General features: G+C 34.5%; 1 protein-coding gene across 1 annotated transcript in view; it reads right to left on the bottom strand.

Moving 5' to 3' along the window:
- Positions 1-1,909: 1,909 nt before the first annotated feature.
- LOC149805706 (uncharacterized) overlaps positions 1,910-17,129 on the bottom strand; it is a 49,786-nt gene continuing 34,566 nt past the window's right edge. The window contains exons 2-5 of the mRNA XM_089936755.1: positions 11,097-11,136; positions 7,451-7,594; positions 6,379-6,621; positions 1,910-3,150 (exon numbers count right to left, since the gene is read on the bottom strand). Of these exons, the coding sequence (XP_089792881.1) occupies positions 3,122-3,150; positions 6,379-6,621; positions 7,451-7,594; positions 11,097-11,136 (456 nt within the window). The 3' untranslated portion in view covers positions 1,910-3,121. The remainder of the gene's footprint in view (positions 3,151-6,378; positions 6,622-7,450; positions 7,595-11,096; positions 11,137-17,129) is intronic.

Here is a 17,129-nt window from a genome sequence, read left to right on the forward strand (position 1 = left end):
CATTATGTAAGAGTTGTACTTTCTGTTTGGCTTTAAAAAAAGTTGAGCCTCTTGGAAACATGTGAGTTTCTGTTAATTTCTATCTAGATCATATTTTGTATTTTTTATGATTTTTTTAAAATATGGTACACATGGCTGAAAATGTGCTTGTTGTGACTAGATAACTCTTACCCCTGTCTAGTTCCAGTAGAGTTATCTCTCTTAAATGCAATGTAGTACCTGGTTATGTCATTGTCAAATTGACAATCTAGCATTGTTCTATATGACAGTGTGTGACATGCATGCCCAAGTAGGACAGAAAGTATATTTATTTCACAAAACATTAGCATTGAGGTATATGGAAAAACAATTGGTACCGTGATACCTTATGTGAAAAAGCCACGTTCTAACCAATTAAGGTTGTAAGAGTTGCCTCCTCTGTTTCAATAACTCCTACACGTGAACTCGTCTAACTTTCTTTTGAGGTTAGCCATAGTAAAATTGTAGTAATACTTGTACTAGACATTGTTGAAACAAAGTTAAAGCGCTGTTTCTTCCATTTCTTGTGTGTGTGTTTTTTTTTTATCAGGTGACGAAGTAAACCTTGCTGATACACAAAACTGTTTTGAGGTAACCCATGATTTCTATCAAAGAAAGCGTTAGTTTTTCCACGCAAGTCTCTCCCTTCCCCTTAACATACTATTCTGTGAGGGGGAAATGAAGCAAAATACAGTGTTATATGTTGACTTAATATCTGGAAGCGGTGCTGTGAAACGCAATGATCTTTGCAGTTTAACGGCTTTTTAAAAGTCAACATAATTTTATTTAAGAAAAAAGAAGAAAATTGGCATTTTCGAGGCGTGTATATCATTTACGGAAGAGAAACTGTTCCTATTTGATAAATTATTTTACTATTTTGATGGTCTGTAATTCTGACGGTTATTTTCCATCAGAAACAAAAATTAAACCACCGCTAGATATATGATCCATATATTCCCTTACGACGATACTTGTGTTGATTATTCAACGATTATATATAAATCGTATAATGTATTATATGAACCTTGATAGGATTCATTAAATGAAGTATCACCAACAAATAAAAGAAGTGTGTCAGCAACAGTAGTATACTGTACAAGAAGGTGCTGTCCGTTTTAACCCCAAAAATTATTAAAATATAATTTGAGTGAATCATAAGTACTTAATATATGTTATTTAAGAAAATCCTTCTTTATTCAGATTTGTTTTGCTATTACAGGGGTGCATTCCACATTACTCATTTTTATTAGTCGGTTTCATATTTTCTCATGGAAACATGAAATTCTGTATTCTCCGAGAAAAATTATTAACTGAATATTATTTATGAACTAAAGAAGCACACACGTTACATTTATCAGATGAAAAGGATAAACCGAATTTAATCTTTCAATTAAATGCGTGCATGCGCGCGCGCTCGTGTGTGTGTGTGTGTGTGTGTGTGATTTGGATTTTAACAACTTTTCAGTCATATAGCTTCGATGTCTGCAGCGTGGAAGTTTATAGTGATGTCTAGTACAGGGACATCATGCCGCAGACATATGGCATCATGTCCCACTCAATCACATTATCCTGACACCAGGCCGACCAGTCCTAACACTAACACCTTAATGTTGAGCGCCAAGCGAGGTAGCTGTTAGTACCATTTTCATGTCTTTGGTATGACTCAGCCGGGGTTCGACCCCGCGACCCCCCTCATCCGAGGCGGACGCTATAACCAAAAAAGCCACAGAAGCGGTCTCTTTCAATTAAAAAAGCGTATCAGTCTTTCTTTTGTTTGCAAAAAGAATTACGTTGGACTCATACGGTTAACATTATTTGAGTAAACCAGGTTTTTTTATTTAAAAGAGTCAACACTGTATGGAATATCTGACACGTCACAGAACAAGAAAAGTAAAATCAAAGCTTTATTCTAACATTTTGTAGCACGCAGATTGTCCAATCTGGAGGTTGAAAAAAGACAATTTAACTATCTTAATAAAGAATGAAACTACAACAAATAATGACGAAACAACTAACAAGTCACATGATTTACATAAAGCGACCTGTTTTGCGAATTCATATGACGAGAGAGAGAGAGAGAGAGAGAGAGAGAGAGAGAGAGAGAGAGATGACTCAGAAGAACATATGTAACATCCATATTCCTTTTTTTTCACATCCGTATTCCATTTTAAATAATATTATTTATGCTGAGTGGAAATCTTGATGAGAAATTGTCCGACCTTAAAAACAAAAATACACGCGAGATGAGTATGAAAAATATTACAGTAACGTATAAAGTGGAACATCTCACTGGAATACTATAAAGCAAAAGATCTCACTGGAATATTACATATCAAAAAGCTAGGGAAAATGTAAGATTATGTTGCTTGTGCATTCGAAAATGCGATGTCGATATATGTAATCCATTCTGTAAAATGTTGCATTTTTTTTCATTAGTGTTCATTTACACTTTTTGTTTCATTTTCCTTCAGAATGAAGAAAAACAATTCATGGCTGAATGAGAGGAGATTATTTCAAACATTTCGATATCATAAGAGATCCATGGCGAGATGATTTCAAGTCAAACAAATGAAAATTTGACTCCAACCGCACCATCCCCGTCAATAACATTTGGATCACCTCGGACTATTCTGTATTAGCTTAAAATCTAAGATCAATTGAAACAATTTGATGTGAGTGTTTCAAATAATCTGAGCCAATTAAACATGACCTTGATAAATAGGTGCAGTTTTAGTGTCGTTGGTGAATGGTGCTGTTTTCATAAGAATTGCATATTAGGGGCAAAAACGTGCCTTGAAACAAAATGTGTCTCTAAGATGGCGGCAACGGAATCGAGCGAAATATTGTAATGTATATAGGACCCAGACGAAGCGATTTTCTTCTGTTGTTTTTCTTGTATAAGCGGTTCTTATTTCCTCGCACACTTCGCCTAATTGTTGAGATTGGCTGACACAGTGAACCACCGCCAGAAAAAGAACTATGCAAAAACAAACAATCAAAATAAGTGTACGTTCGTGACGTAAAATGGGGCGAATGAATCAGCGTTGCTTGTCGTAGACTGGGTGCGAAATTGAACGTCTGAGTGACTAGAGATTGACTGTGCTTATCTGTTCGCCAGCATCTTCACAAATTCTGGAAAGTAAATGAAAAAAGTCTGATGACAAATGGCAACTATAGAAACATATCTTTGAATGATTCCTGCTATATATTCAAATCACAACTACAATTTTAATTTAGTTCAGATAGGTCCACATAGGAAAATATGTATGTGCGCAGTGATGGAGGTATGACCTCATTTATATTGTTGTTGGATATATTAGAAAGAAACAATGTAGTAGTTATGTATTATACAGAGTTACAAAGTAGAGTACTTGCAAAGTTAATTCAGTAAATTGTAAAAGTAATATTTGTCTCCTAATATATGTATCTGTTTTACTGGGAGATTGATAATACAAGAAAATAATCACTGAAAATGATAATAGAATGTAAATATTATTAAAATAGTTATTGTATAAAACTTGTAATAAGTGAATGTTGAATCTAGTAGTAACATACATATGTGCATGGGCATGTGTATGTATGTATGTATGTATGTATGTATGTACGTGTGTGTGTGTGCGTACTTGTGTGTGTGTGGCTACATATGTATGGGTACGTGTGTATGATTGTATGTATGTATATATGTGTACATGTACATGTACAAAATGGTGACACTAAATACCATCTTTTTTCTTTTGCCCTCATAGAAAAAATTTTAACCAACATTAAATTATTCTGTATTGGGTTTGGAATTAGAATATAATACTACGTAATAGAGTTAACCATTATTCCCTGTAAAATAATGTGCACTTATACTGAATTATTCCCTGTAAAATAATATGAACTGACACTGAATTATTCCCTGTAAAGTAATGTGGACTTATACTGAATTATTCCCTGTAAAATAATGTGGACTTATACTGAATTATTCCCTGTAAAGTAATGTGGACTTATACTGAATTATTCCCTGTAAAATAATGTGCACTTATACTGAATTATTCCATGTAAAGTAATATGCAATTATACTGAATTATTCCCTGTAAAGTAATGTGCAATTATACTGACTTATTCCCTGTAAAGTAATGTGCACTTATACTGACTTATTCCCTGTAAAATAATGTGCACTTATACTGAATTATTCCCTGTAAAATAATGTGGACTTATACTGAATTATTCCCTGTAAAGTAATGTGCACTTATACTGAATTATTCCCTGTAAAATAATGTGGACTTACACTGAATTATTCCCTGTAAAGTAATGTGCAATTATACTGACTTATTCCCTGTAAAGTAATGTGCACTTATACTGACTTATTCCCTGTAAAATAATGTGCACTTATACTGAATTAATCCCTGTAAAATAATGTGCAGTTATACTGAATTATTCCCTGTAAAATAATGTGCACTTATACTGAATTATTCCCTGTAAAATAATGTGCACTTATACTGAATTATTCCCTGTAAAATAATATGAACTTACACTGAATTATTCCCTGTAAAATAATGTAGACTTATACTGAATTATTCCCTGTAAAATAATGTGCACTTATACTGAATTATTCCATGTAAAGTAATATGCAATTATACTGAATTATTCCCTGTAAATTAATGTGCAGTTATACTGACTTATTCCCTGTAAAGTAATGTGCACTTATACTGAATTATTCCCTGTAAAATAATATGAACTTACACTGAATTATTCCCTGTAAAATAATGTAGACTTATACTGAATTATTCCCTGTAAAATAATGTGCACTTATACTGAATTATTCCCTGTAAAATAATATGAACTTACACTGAATTATTCCCTGTAAAATAATGTAGACTTATACTGAATTATTCCCTGTAAAATAATGTGCACTTATACTGAATTATTCCATGTAAAGTAATATGCAATTATACTGAATTATTCCCTGTAAATTAATGTGCAGTTATACTGACTTATTCCCTGTAAAGTAATGTGCACTTATACTGAATTAATCCCTGTAAAGTAATATGGACTTATACTGAATTATTCCCTGTAAAATAATGTGCACTTATGCTGAATTAATCCCTGTAAAATAATGTGCACTTATACTGAATTATTCCATGTAAAGTAATATGCAATTATACTGAATTATTCCCTGTAAATTAATGTGCAGTTATACTGACTTATTCCCTGTAAAGTAATGTGCACTTATACTGAATTAATCCTTGTAAAGTAATATGGACTTATACTGAATTATTCCCCGTAAAATAATGTGCACGTTATACTGAATTATTCCCTGTAAAATAATGTGCACTTATACTGAATTATTCTCTGTAAAGTAATGTGCACTTATACTGAATTATACACGGAGGACAAAATGAAAGCCATGACAATGGCAGATTGTTTATTCGTCTTTATGTTCAAATCTTTTCCCCCAGTTCTCTTTGATCCTAAAATACTAAGTCCTTTTGTAAGCATTTCAAACCAGAACTTGTTTTTGTTAAATTGTGAAAACAATGTTTGCGAATTTCAAAACACATTCCCAAATTCCCAAATTGTTAATGTTATCGACCATAAATCTTTCCTTCAATGATAGTAGAGCTGTCTAACATACCCCGAAACACCAATATTAAAGAAGTGATTTCTGATTTAAAACAAATTACCGCCCCTTGCCCAATATGGAATATGAATTCCCTCGTATGGCTGGAAGCAGTACACTGTTTTGCACTTTTCGTGCCCAGTGAGAAAGATGGTCAAAAATAAAAGCGCCACTTTATGTCTTAAACTTTACCATTAGATCTTTAACCTTCCATTACATATTCTTATCTTTCTTTCGATATTTGGGTCCTCCCATTCAGGGGCTCCCGCAGATTTATTTTCGGAGGTGGGCCGGTGGGGCGGCAAACATGTAGTGGTCAGCTATTGAGTTTTAAGGATGATGGCCAGAAACATCTTTAAAGGTGAAATACGGGGGAAGAGGGGGCGCCCATGCTACCATTCCCACCCTTTATCAGTCTGGCGGCATTTATTATACTTTGGGACTGTGGGTTTTACAGCTACACGACACGCGTTACGCAACAAGTTTAAAGGCATGTCATCACGAGCTGAGCTGATTAATTGTGAATCACTACTTGCCGTCACGAATAACATCGAAATGTGTGTTTGTCAATTGTTTTAAGACCTGCGATGTATACTAATATTGACTAGAGTCATACTCTTTAGTGGTTCCCAAAACTCTGGAATTAATTATGCCTTTCGGGAAAAAATTAAAAAACAATTTGTGTGTCCTTGAAAAAGGTTGAAAAATTGACAATATTTATTTCTTCAGTGTTAGAACTCCTTAAGTATGCTAACCTTCATATTCTATGTGACCGTCTCCATCGGCGTCTGCATCGTCGATCATTTCTTCGACCTCATCGTCTGTCATTCTCTCTCCCATAGTTGTCATGATGTGCCGCAAGTGATCCGAAGTGATGTAACCGTTTCCATCTGGGTCAAATACCTTGAAGGCTTCTAAAATGTCGTATTCAGAGTCAGTTCCATTCAACTTTTTGGACATCATAACACAAAACTCGTCAAACTCGATGGTTCCGTTTCCTGGTGTAAAGAAGAGACGTTTGCTTGATTAAGTTAAGCTCTAATTTTGTGTATAAACAAAAAAATATTCATTCAGTGCTAAGAAAACATATACGGAGGCTATTTCTGACATTTGAGATATGACAAAGTTTAAGAATATTCTTGGCATTTGATATATGCTAAAAGTTTAAGATTGTATTGAATGAAAAAAACAAAACAATAATTTTTATACCTATATTTCACGTAAAGCTACCTAACATGAAACTTTAGTGCAGCAAGTTGCATCGGTTTTAATGCATGTGTGCGCATTATATACTCACATTTTTATTATTTTTTAACTCGTTTAGTCATCATTGAAGAGTGTATGTTTTTCATATAGGAGAGGTGACACGATAACACAATGTGCCTTCACATGTAGTTGCAATCGCTCTATTTTCAAATTATGTGTTGTCACTTGCAGATCATACGGTAGTACCTTAACAAAAATATAAATAAAGGAATGGAATTGTTTTATCTCATCTATTTACAATGATATATCAAGGTTAAGATCGGGGCCCCGAGTGGCCGAGTGGTCTAAAGCACTCTCCGTTACGGATCACTGCCATCTCACCTCTGTCTGCGTGGGTTCGAGTCTAGGATTCGGCCAATGAGGGTATGTGAGAATGCTTGCTAGTAGCTTCTCGTGGGTCGGTGGTTCTTCCCGGGATTTTCCGGGGTTCTTCCTCCACCATTAATACTGGCCGCCATGCATAGCCTATCGTGTGCTGAAAAATGGCATTAAACCCTACAACAACAACAACAAGGTTAAGATAATTTATAACATCTTTTACGGGATCCATTATTTACTTACCATCAACGTCTACCTCTAGGATTATGTTGTCAAGCTGTTCTGGTGAAGGATTCTGACCTAGCGACCGCATCACCGTCCCTAACTCCTTCGTGGAAATAGTCCCGTCGCCATCTTTGTCAAACAGGCTGAAAGCTTGTTTAAGTTCTATAAGCGGGAAGGCATAATTTTAAATAATGCAAATAAAATAACGTCGGCTGATATGAAAAGTAACTTTGTAGAGATGTATATAATTTGGGATATGAGAGTACGACTAAAATAAATATTTTCCGAAGTATAAGAATGCTCTCTCTCTCTCTCTCTCTCTCTCTCGCTCTTACTAGTTAAATTTTTCGTTCGATACTATCCTTTGCTAATTTGTAAGCATCCAGTATCTTGTTTTAAAAGTATCATACCAATTATGTTTCCAAATTTATTTTCATATAAAAGAATTTTTCGCTTCAAAATAAACACAAACACAACAGAGGTCTTAAAAATCTAACGATTGATTGTTTTATTTCTGTTTTAGCGGGACATTCGTTTGAAATATGTTTTTATGCTGAACAGTTTTAACATCTTAATGCGAATCCATTCATTAATTAAATTGTTTTGAAACAGAGACAATTTAAAAAAAAACTAGGCCTGTGATTATAAAACACTTATGTTCCAACTGTAGATAAAATAGTCCGAGTTTAGAAAGTCCACACATCTACTAAACTTCAAAAATCATTTAAATAGCAGAAAAATCTAATTAGATCATCTACATAAGCCAATATTTCATTTGCCTAGGTTTAGTGGTTTCTAAATAATTCAAATCTCATTTGCCTCTGTTTAATGGTTGCTAAATAATTCAAATCTCATTTGCCTCTGTTTACAGGTTTCTAAATAGTCAAAAACTCATTTGCCTATGTATAGTGGTTTCTAAATAATTCAAATCTCATTTGCCTTTGTTTAGTGGTTTCTAAATAGTCAAAAACTCATTTGCCTATGTTTAGTGGTTTTTAAATAGTCAAAAGCTCATTTGTCTAGATTTAGTGGTTTCTAAATAGTCAGAAACTCATTTGCCTATGTTTAATGGTTGCTAAATAGTTAAAAGCTCATTTGTCTAGGTTTAGTGGTTGCTAAATAGTTAAACCTCATTTGCCTAGGTTTAATGGTTTATAAATAGTTAAACCTCATTTGCCTAGGTTTAGTGGTTTTTAAATAGTTTAAGCCTCATTTGCCTAGATTTAGTGGTTTCTAAATAGTTAAAACCTCATTTGCCTAGGTTTAGTGGTTTCTAAATAGTTAAACCTCATTTGCCTAGGTTTAGTGGTTTCTAAATAGTTAAAGCCTCATTTGCCTAGATTTAGTGGTTTCTAAATAGTTAAACCTCATTTGCCTAGGTTTAGTGGTTTCTAAATAGTTAAACCTCATTTGCCTAGGTTTAGTGGTTTCTAAATAGTTAAACCTCATTTGCCTAGGTTTAGTGGTTTCTAGATAGTTAAAAGCTCATTTGCCTAGGTTTAGTGGTTTCTAAATAGTTAAACCTCATTTGCCTAGGTTTAGTGGTTTCTAAATAGTTAAACCTCATTTGCCTAGGTTTAGTGATTTCTAAATAGTTAAAGCCTCATTTGCCTAGATTTAGTGGTTTCTAAATAGTTAAAACCTCATTTGCCTAGGTTTAGTGGTTTCTAAATAGTTAAACCTCATTTGCCTAGGTTTAGTGGTTTCTAAATAGTTAAAGCCTCATTTGCCTAGATTTAGTGGTTTCTAAATAGTTAAAACCTCATTGGCCTAGGTTTAGTGGTTTCTAAATAGTTAAAAGCTCATTTGCCTAGGTTTAGTGGTTTCTAAATAATTAAAAGCTCATTTGCCTAGGTTTAATGGTTTCTAAATAGTTAAACCTCATTTGCCTAGGTTTAGTGGTTTCTAAATAGTTAAACCTCATTTGCCTAGGTTTAGTGGTTTCTAAATAGTTAAAGGCTCATTTGCCTAGGTTTAGTGGTTTCTGAATAATTTAAAGGTCATTTGCCTAGGTTTAATGGTTTCTAAATAGTTAAAGCCTCATTTGCCTAGATTTAGTGGTTTCTAAATAGTTAAAACCTCATCTGCCAAGGCTTAGTGGTTTCTAAATAGTTTAAACCTCATTTGTCTTGGTTTAGTGGTTTCGAAACTAATTGAAATCTCATTTGACTAGGTTTAGTGGTTTCTAATTTGTTAAAACCTCATCTGCCTAGGCTCAGTGGTTTTTAAATAGTTAAAACCTCATCTGCCTAGGTTTATTGGTTTCTAAATAGTTTAAACCTCATTTGTCTAGATTTAGTGGTTTCGAAACTAATTGAAATCTCATTTGACTAGGATTAGTGGTTTCTAAAAAGTTAAAACCTCATTTCTTAGCGGGTTTTTTAAATAGTTAAAACCTCATTGGACTAGGTTTAGTGGTTTCTAAATAATTAAAACCTCGTTACTTAGTGATTTCTAAAAAGTGAAAACCTCATTTCTTAGCCGTTTATAAATAGTTAAGCCTCATCTGCCTAGGCTTAGTGTTTTCTAAATAGTTTAAACCTCATTTGTCTAGGTTTAGTGGTTTCGAAAATAATTGAAATCTCATTTAACTAGGTTTTGTGATTTCTAAATATTTAAAACCTCTTTTCTTAGTGGTTCCTAAAAAGTTAAAACCTCATTTCTTAGCGTTTTTTTTAAAAATAGTTAAAACCTGATTTAACTAGGTTTAATGGTTTCTAAATAGTTAAAACCTCGTTTCTTAGTGGGTTTTTTAAATAGTTAAAACTTCATTGGACTAGGTTTAGTGATTTCTAAATATTTAAAACCTCTTTTCTTAGTGGTTCCTAAAAAGTTAAAACCTCATTTCTTAGCGGTTTTTTAAATAGTTAAAACCTCATTTGACTAGGTTTAATAGTTTCTAAATAGTTAAAACCTCGTTTCTTAGTGATTTCTAAAAAGTGAAAACCTCATCTCTTAGCGGTTTATAAATAGTTTAAACCTCACTGGCTTCTAAATAGCTGAAACCTCAATTGCATATGCTTAGTGGTTCTAAATAGTTAAACATCATTTGCCTAGGTTTAGTGGTTTCTAAATAGTCAACCCTCATTTGCCTAGGACTAGTGGTTTCGAAAAAAATATCAAATCTCATCTGACTAGGATTAGTGGTTTATAAATAGTTAAAACCTCATTTGCCTAGGTTTAGTGGTTTCTAAATAGTTAAATAGTTAAAACCTCATTTGCATATGCTTAGTAGTTCTAAATTGTTAAAACCTCATTTGCCTTTGGTTTAGTGGTTTCTAAATAGTTAAAATCTCATTTGCATATGCTTAGTGCTTTCTAAATGGTTAAAACATCATTTGCCTAAATTTAGTGGCTTTGAAATAATCAACACATCAGTTGCCGATGTTTAGTGGTTTCTTAATTTTTTTAAACCAGAAATTCCCAAAATAATTAAAATATAGTGAATATATAATCCGTTTATCGACATATAGATACAACCAAATTTCTTTTTTGTCTCAAGTGATATTTTCGTAATCAAGTTACTAAGCTTCCAGAAACTAGTATACAGACAGTCAAACAATCAGAACTACAAGACCACGTCTAGACGGAACCTGCTTCGAGCCTACGTACACAAATCACCGACCTATACACGAAAGAGAGAGAGAGAGAGAGAGAGATTTACCGGCAATTTGTTGTTCGGTCAGTTCAAAGTTCTGTGAATCCTATTAAAAGAGAAATAAGATTATTATTATTATTATTATTATTGATATTATTATTATTAATATTAATATTATTATAATGCTCTTTTTATTGCTGTTGTATTTATTTCATTGTCTCTCTCGTTGTCTTCATCATCATCGTCGTCATTTATACTATTGCTTGCTCTGTATTTGAACTTTAATCATATTTCTTTATATTCCAAATACAGTGCCATTAATAAATCAACGAAGAGAAGCTATACTTTAACACGTGTTGGTTTTGATGCTTTAATGTGTGTGTGTGTGTGTGTGTGTGTGTGTGATTTGGACCTTTAACGTAAATTTTTTAAAAATTCAGTCATATTGCTACGATGTCTGCAGTGTGGCAGTGTGGCAGTGTATTTGAACTTTATTCATATTTCTTTATATTCCAAATACAGTGCCATTAATAAATCATCGAAGAGAAGCTATACTTTAACACGTGTTGGTTTTGGGGTGTGTGTGTGTCTGTGTATGTGTGTGTGTGTGTGATTTGGATCTTTAACGTAAATTTTTTAAAACTTCAGTCATATCGCTACGATGTCTGCAGTGTGGCAGTGTGGCAGTTTATAGTGATGTCTAGCACTGGGGCATCATGCCGCAGACATGTAGCGTGATGTCCCCACCCAGTCACAGTATCCTGACACCAGGCCGACCAGTCCTAACACTAACCTCTTAATGCTGAGCGCCAAGCGAGTCAGCTGTTAGTACCATTTTTGTAAGTCTTTGGTATGACTCGGCCGGGGATCGAACCCACATCCGGGGCAGACGCTCTAACCACTAGGCAACCAGAGCGGTGTTGATGCTTTAATTGCTGCAGACCTGAGGCATTATTCATGCAACCGTCACCGAGAGGTATTTTCGATTTTTCTAAACACGATTATTGATACATATTCTGTAATTTTTCAATGATCAATACACTCTACCATGAATATAATTGTTTTCATGCACAACTCAAACTATAACTTAGCTTGAAAGGATCGATAAACATAGGAAACATGACCGTCTTCCGTTTAATATCAAAGGTTAAATTGCCTTCTCTATTCACTGATAAGACAGATTCATTTGCAGAATGCGTAGACCCAGAACTGCCGTTGCATCATGCGCCGGCAAATCTGGGTGAATGTGTTATGTTAGGAGTAATCAGAAGAAAAACAACACTGATCCTGATCTGCTGGCAATTATGTAATGGCAAATGAGGGTCCATGTAGTTTAAAGTTGGACCCTACGTACACGCGAGTATATAACGAAGCACGGTCAGGAATAAAGAGATGACGACAAATGGTTAAATTAACTTCTTCATCTAATGGAAACAAAAATCCCATTTATTTGAACATCATATAATTGAGATTCAAGTTGACTTTTATAAGTTGAAAACTCGACGATATATTCATAGTGCATGTCAAAATAATCGTCAATCCTGTTTCTATCATTATTCCAAATCTCCATTGTGAAACCCAAACTGAAAGTAAAAATGTTGCTCCTCGAACATTTGAGGTATAAAATGTTTTCAAAATGGATTGAATTGTACAATCATCTTCTTCGTCTTCGTCCTCTTTCTCTTCTTATTCCTTTCGTCATCATTGTTTCCCTAACTAGCTGGTTCCACATCTACCTTGTAAATTAAAACTGACACTGCTTTTATAAGGTACAATTAGACAGCTTGTTGACCTTATATCGAGAATTTTTATTTCTTAAGTCCAGTTTGATCTGTTTCCACGAAGTCTTTTCTGTCATTTTGTTTCTAGTGACATTCTAGCTTGGGGGATTAGAAATCGACTCCAAATTTGTCGTCTTGTTCGTTTAGGCATAAAATAACAAAATCCAGCTTTCTAGTTGACCTTGTAAGAATGTGGCTATAGTACCGAAAACTATTGGTAATAAATCATTTACTACATGTAAACAAAGAGCTGATGGGACACTGTTTATTGACAGACGAGTCCAAGTATTTTATCACCAGGTGACTTTAGTTGTTTTTTCTTTTGCGGCATATTAACAAATTATTGGTTATATCATGCCGAGTAAGTGGAAGCTAAGTACCTTTCCCAAAGATACATGTACGAATCAAACATAGGATAGTCTAGTCCGGTATCGAACGAGCGACCCTTGCAATGCGAGTCAGAATCTCAACCGAGTTAATGCGATTCGCGATGACCATAAGTTAGCTCCATATATAGACAGATCCTGCAGTACAATAGTTCTATCAATATCAATAAAATAATGTCAAAATATCCAGACCAAGCGAATCTCTTCTGAGACGTAAAGAGGTAGAAATATGTGCCTTCTGATCACTTATGAAACAACATTGGCAGCTCATCGTCTAGGTTTGAGGGTATCTGGATCGTCTATTTACACTAATATTTACTGTTTACGAATCCTACTTAATCCTTGTCGACCTGCAGAGCTGCAAACAAAATATAACTGAAAATATAACAAACAATACAGTTGTATTACGAATCGTTCATGCACTGTATATAATTTTAATTAATTGGAGCGATGTATAATGCGTATTGCAGGGTTAGCGTATATGTTGAAACGACAACATCATTTCTGGGTCAACTTATTTTTTATGACTTTGTCAATGTCTTATAGACAGACGGACGGTTGGATGGACACTGGTAACACTATATTGTTCCTTCCACATTCGCAGCGGAGTATAAAATCATGTGATCAGTCTTAAGTTATACATAGGGTCTATAACCTCCAGTACGGGACGAATGTAGATACAAATAAGATAAAAACAAAGGATCATCTCTTTCTATCTCTGTCTTTTCTGTCTCTGTCTGTCTGGCTATCCCATATTTCTGTATACTGTGTTTGGTTCTTAACTCTGGTTTAGTATTATATATTAGGAAATGGAAATATTGGGGAGAGTACGACGATACTTCGCCCAGAGAGTACAAGATCGCTTATAGGACTATCTGCATGATTTCCTGCACATATGAGCATGGGTTTGGAGGTAATTGCAAACCTCCCCTGGATTTCATCTCTAAACAATTTTTGCCCTACATCTGCAAAACTTAATAGCTGACCAATACATGTTTGATGTCCCCCCCCCCCCCGGAAAAATATTTCTGCGGGCGGCCTTGATAACTGTGCTTGTGAACGATTTTAACGGAAGCTAGCATAGATAAGCTGAAACTTAATTTTTGGACGTATGAAAAGAACATTAGTAAATGTAACGAATACAAACATTGTAATCTAGACAACGTTGGCAATGTTTTTTTACAAATTCTTTTTTTTATATATCTGATATCGTTACTGAAATAAACGAAGTGAAATAATGAAGATTTTCTGAGCGAAATTATTTCTCATTGAATATTCCAGACAAAATATCTTGGAAAGTTTTAATTGGGACGAGAATGCAGGTATTCGAGAAATTAAAACATCCCATGATTAACCGAGATAAAGCCAAAGGATTAGGTCTATTTCTAAACATTCATTCAGAATTAAAATCTCATCATTTACGGAAGCTTGATTACACTAGGTTAAACAACAAACAATACAAAAAGAAGTATACGACATTAACTTGTATCGGGGAAATGAAGACAATACCTGGACTCTGTCCTTTGTTTTGGCAAACAAGTAATTATATGGTTTTACTCATATCAATAATAAAATAGCATACAAAGAGAGTATAAGCGAGTGTTTTTGTCCCACTATGCTATGCAGGACAAATTACTGATGTAAATGATATTGTTAATTTAATGTAACTTGTTTCAAATTCAAGTGGCAATTTTAAATTGGCTCACGGAAAAAGCACATGTTAAACTAAACAACTTAATCCTAGTTGTTGTATTATCTTGCGTGCTTTGTAAGACTTGACACTCAAAATAAAGCGCTGACAATGCATCTGCTATTTTTAAAAGAGTTTTTGATATGTAAGTACTTTATTACCTGCTGATTAAAGGATTATGTTTCTAAACCAATTAACCTTTGATGACATTAGCAAACAGACCACCGAAATAGACCTGACTTTTGACGTTAACGGAGGCCAGTAACAGCGTGATTTTATGACAATCTTTCGTGAACTAAAAACCTAAACTTAAAAATCAGATAACCAATTAATAAGTTTTTTTTTTCTTTCCGTGTTTATCTCTTTCAGGACGGTCTCGATACAAGCTTATAAACCATGTTTTGGAATAATAATAATAATAATAATAATAATAATGAGGACTTTGTATAGCGCATCATCTTTAGAAGCCCTAAGCACTTTACAACATTAGACAACACCTTTAACATAAAAAACATATATAATGATATGATTACAAAAACAAACACCATGAAATTAGAAAACATTAAACATGCTGAAAATATTTAAGGCAGGAAACATTATCAGGTCTTTAAGTTTGTTCTTGCAGTCGAAATAGGTGAGTTTTAATAGCACTCTTGAATGAGATCACTGTGTCTTTGTGTCTTGGTTAAGTAGGCAATTCATTCCACGTTGCTGGGCCCTGGTATGCAAAAGAACGTTGTCTATATGACTTCGTTTTCATAGTGGGAATAATGAGTATAAAATTGTCAGAAGAGGATCATAAGTATCTTGCTGGTGTGTACACATGGGTGAAGTCGGATAGGAACGTTGGACAGGGTACAGAGCACGGGGAGGTGTGCTCTGATCGTGGTACTCTAAGGATGATTCGAGCAGCTGTGTTTTGAAGTTTTTGAAGCTTCTGGAATGGATATTGAGACGAAGCAGACATAACTGAGTTACAATAGTCCAGTTTGAAAGTACTGATGAACATACACGTGTTTTAGTGGCATCAACTGAAAGATATTTACAAATGAAGCTGATGCATCTCAGCTCAAGATATGCAGCCTTGGATATATTCATGACATGTTCGTGCAGTGTGAGAGTACTGTCGAGAGTAACCACTAGGTTTCGTACTGACTGTGTGAATTTAATGTTGGTGTTACTGGTATTTATTGTTTGATGTAAAGGATGTGTATGAGACAGTCTTTATGTTGTGATCAGAATGGCCTCAGTTTTATCAACATTTTTTTTTGTTTGCAGCTTGTCGCATGTCATCCATGATTTCACATTAGAACTGAACCGCTCTACAACTTGGATGGTAGTATCAACTTCAGTTGGGTGGCTAGATTTATATATTTGGGTGTCATCAGCGTACAATTGGTGAGACACTGGATGACGATCTATAATACCTGAGAGCGGCTGAGTGTATAGAATGAAGACAACAGGTCCAAGAACAGACCCCTGTGGAACACCACAACATAGATCAACTGGGCTGGAGTGTATTCCATTTGCAGGCACGATTTGTGTCTTGTTGACCAAGTACGACTTGAACCACAATAAGGCTGCATCATGTTGGAGACGGTGAAGTAATATATCATGGTCTATTGTGTAAAATGCTGCAGACAAATCAAAAAGGGTGAGGACTGTAATATTTCCGCTAGCCAAAGCAGATTGAAGGTCATTAACTACTTTCAGAAGAGTAATTTCAGTATTATAGCACGGGTGATATGCAGATTGTACATTGCTAAAAAGAATGTTTGAATTCAGATGAGATACAAGTTGGGATAGAAAAACGTTTTGTAAGATTTGTTTTTATATGAATAGGAGATTAGAAACTTGGCTGTAGTTCTTTAAAGCGTTATGGTCAAGTGTTGGTTTAATCAGCAGAGACTTTACACTGGCAGTTTTGAAAAATTATGGGAATCATCCGTTACTGAAGGCAATATTAGATCTAAGCACTCAAGCAGCAGTGATGGTGGAATATGATCAAGTTCACATGACTTTGGAGCACTCTTCATCCCGATTGTACGTACTAAATCCATAGAAACAGGTACAAGTGCTGTTAACGGTTGCCTCTGAAGTTCTGTATCGCAACTGTATGGTTATGACGAGTCGAGTCAATTAAAATTGTGTTGTCAAGCTTATCTCTAATGGTTTGTACTTTGTCACGGAAGAAATTGGCAAACAGGTCCGGAAGGTAGACTGGTAAGAAGGTAGTTGGAAG

This window comes from Sinohyriopsis cumingii, chromosome 2 (genome assembly GCF_028554795.1).
Source record: "Sinohyriopsis cumingii isolate HCF-2022 chromosome 2, ASM2855479v2, whole genome shotgun sequence".
Lineage (NCBI taxonomy): Eukaryota > Metazoa > Mollusca > Bivalvia > Unionida > Unionidae > Sinohyriopsis > Sinohyriopsis cumingii.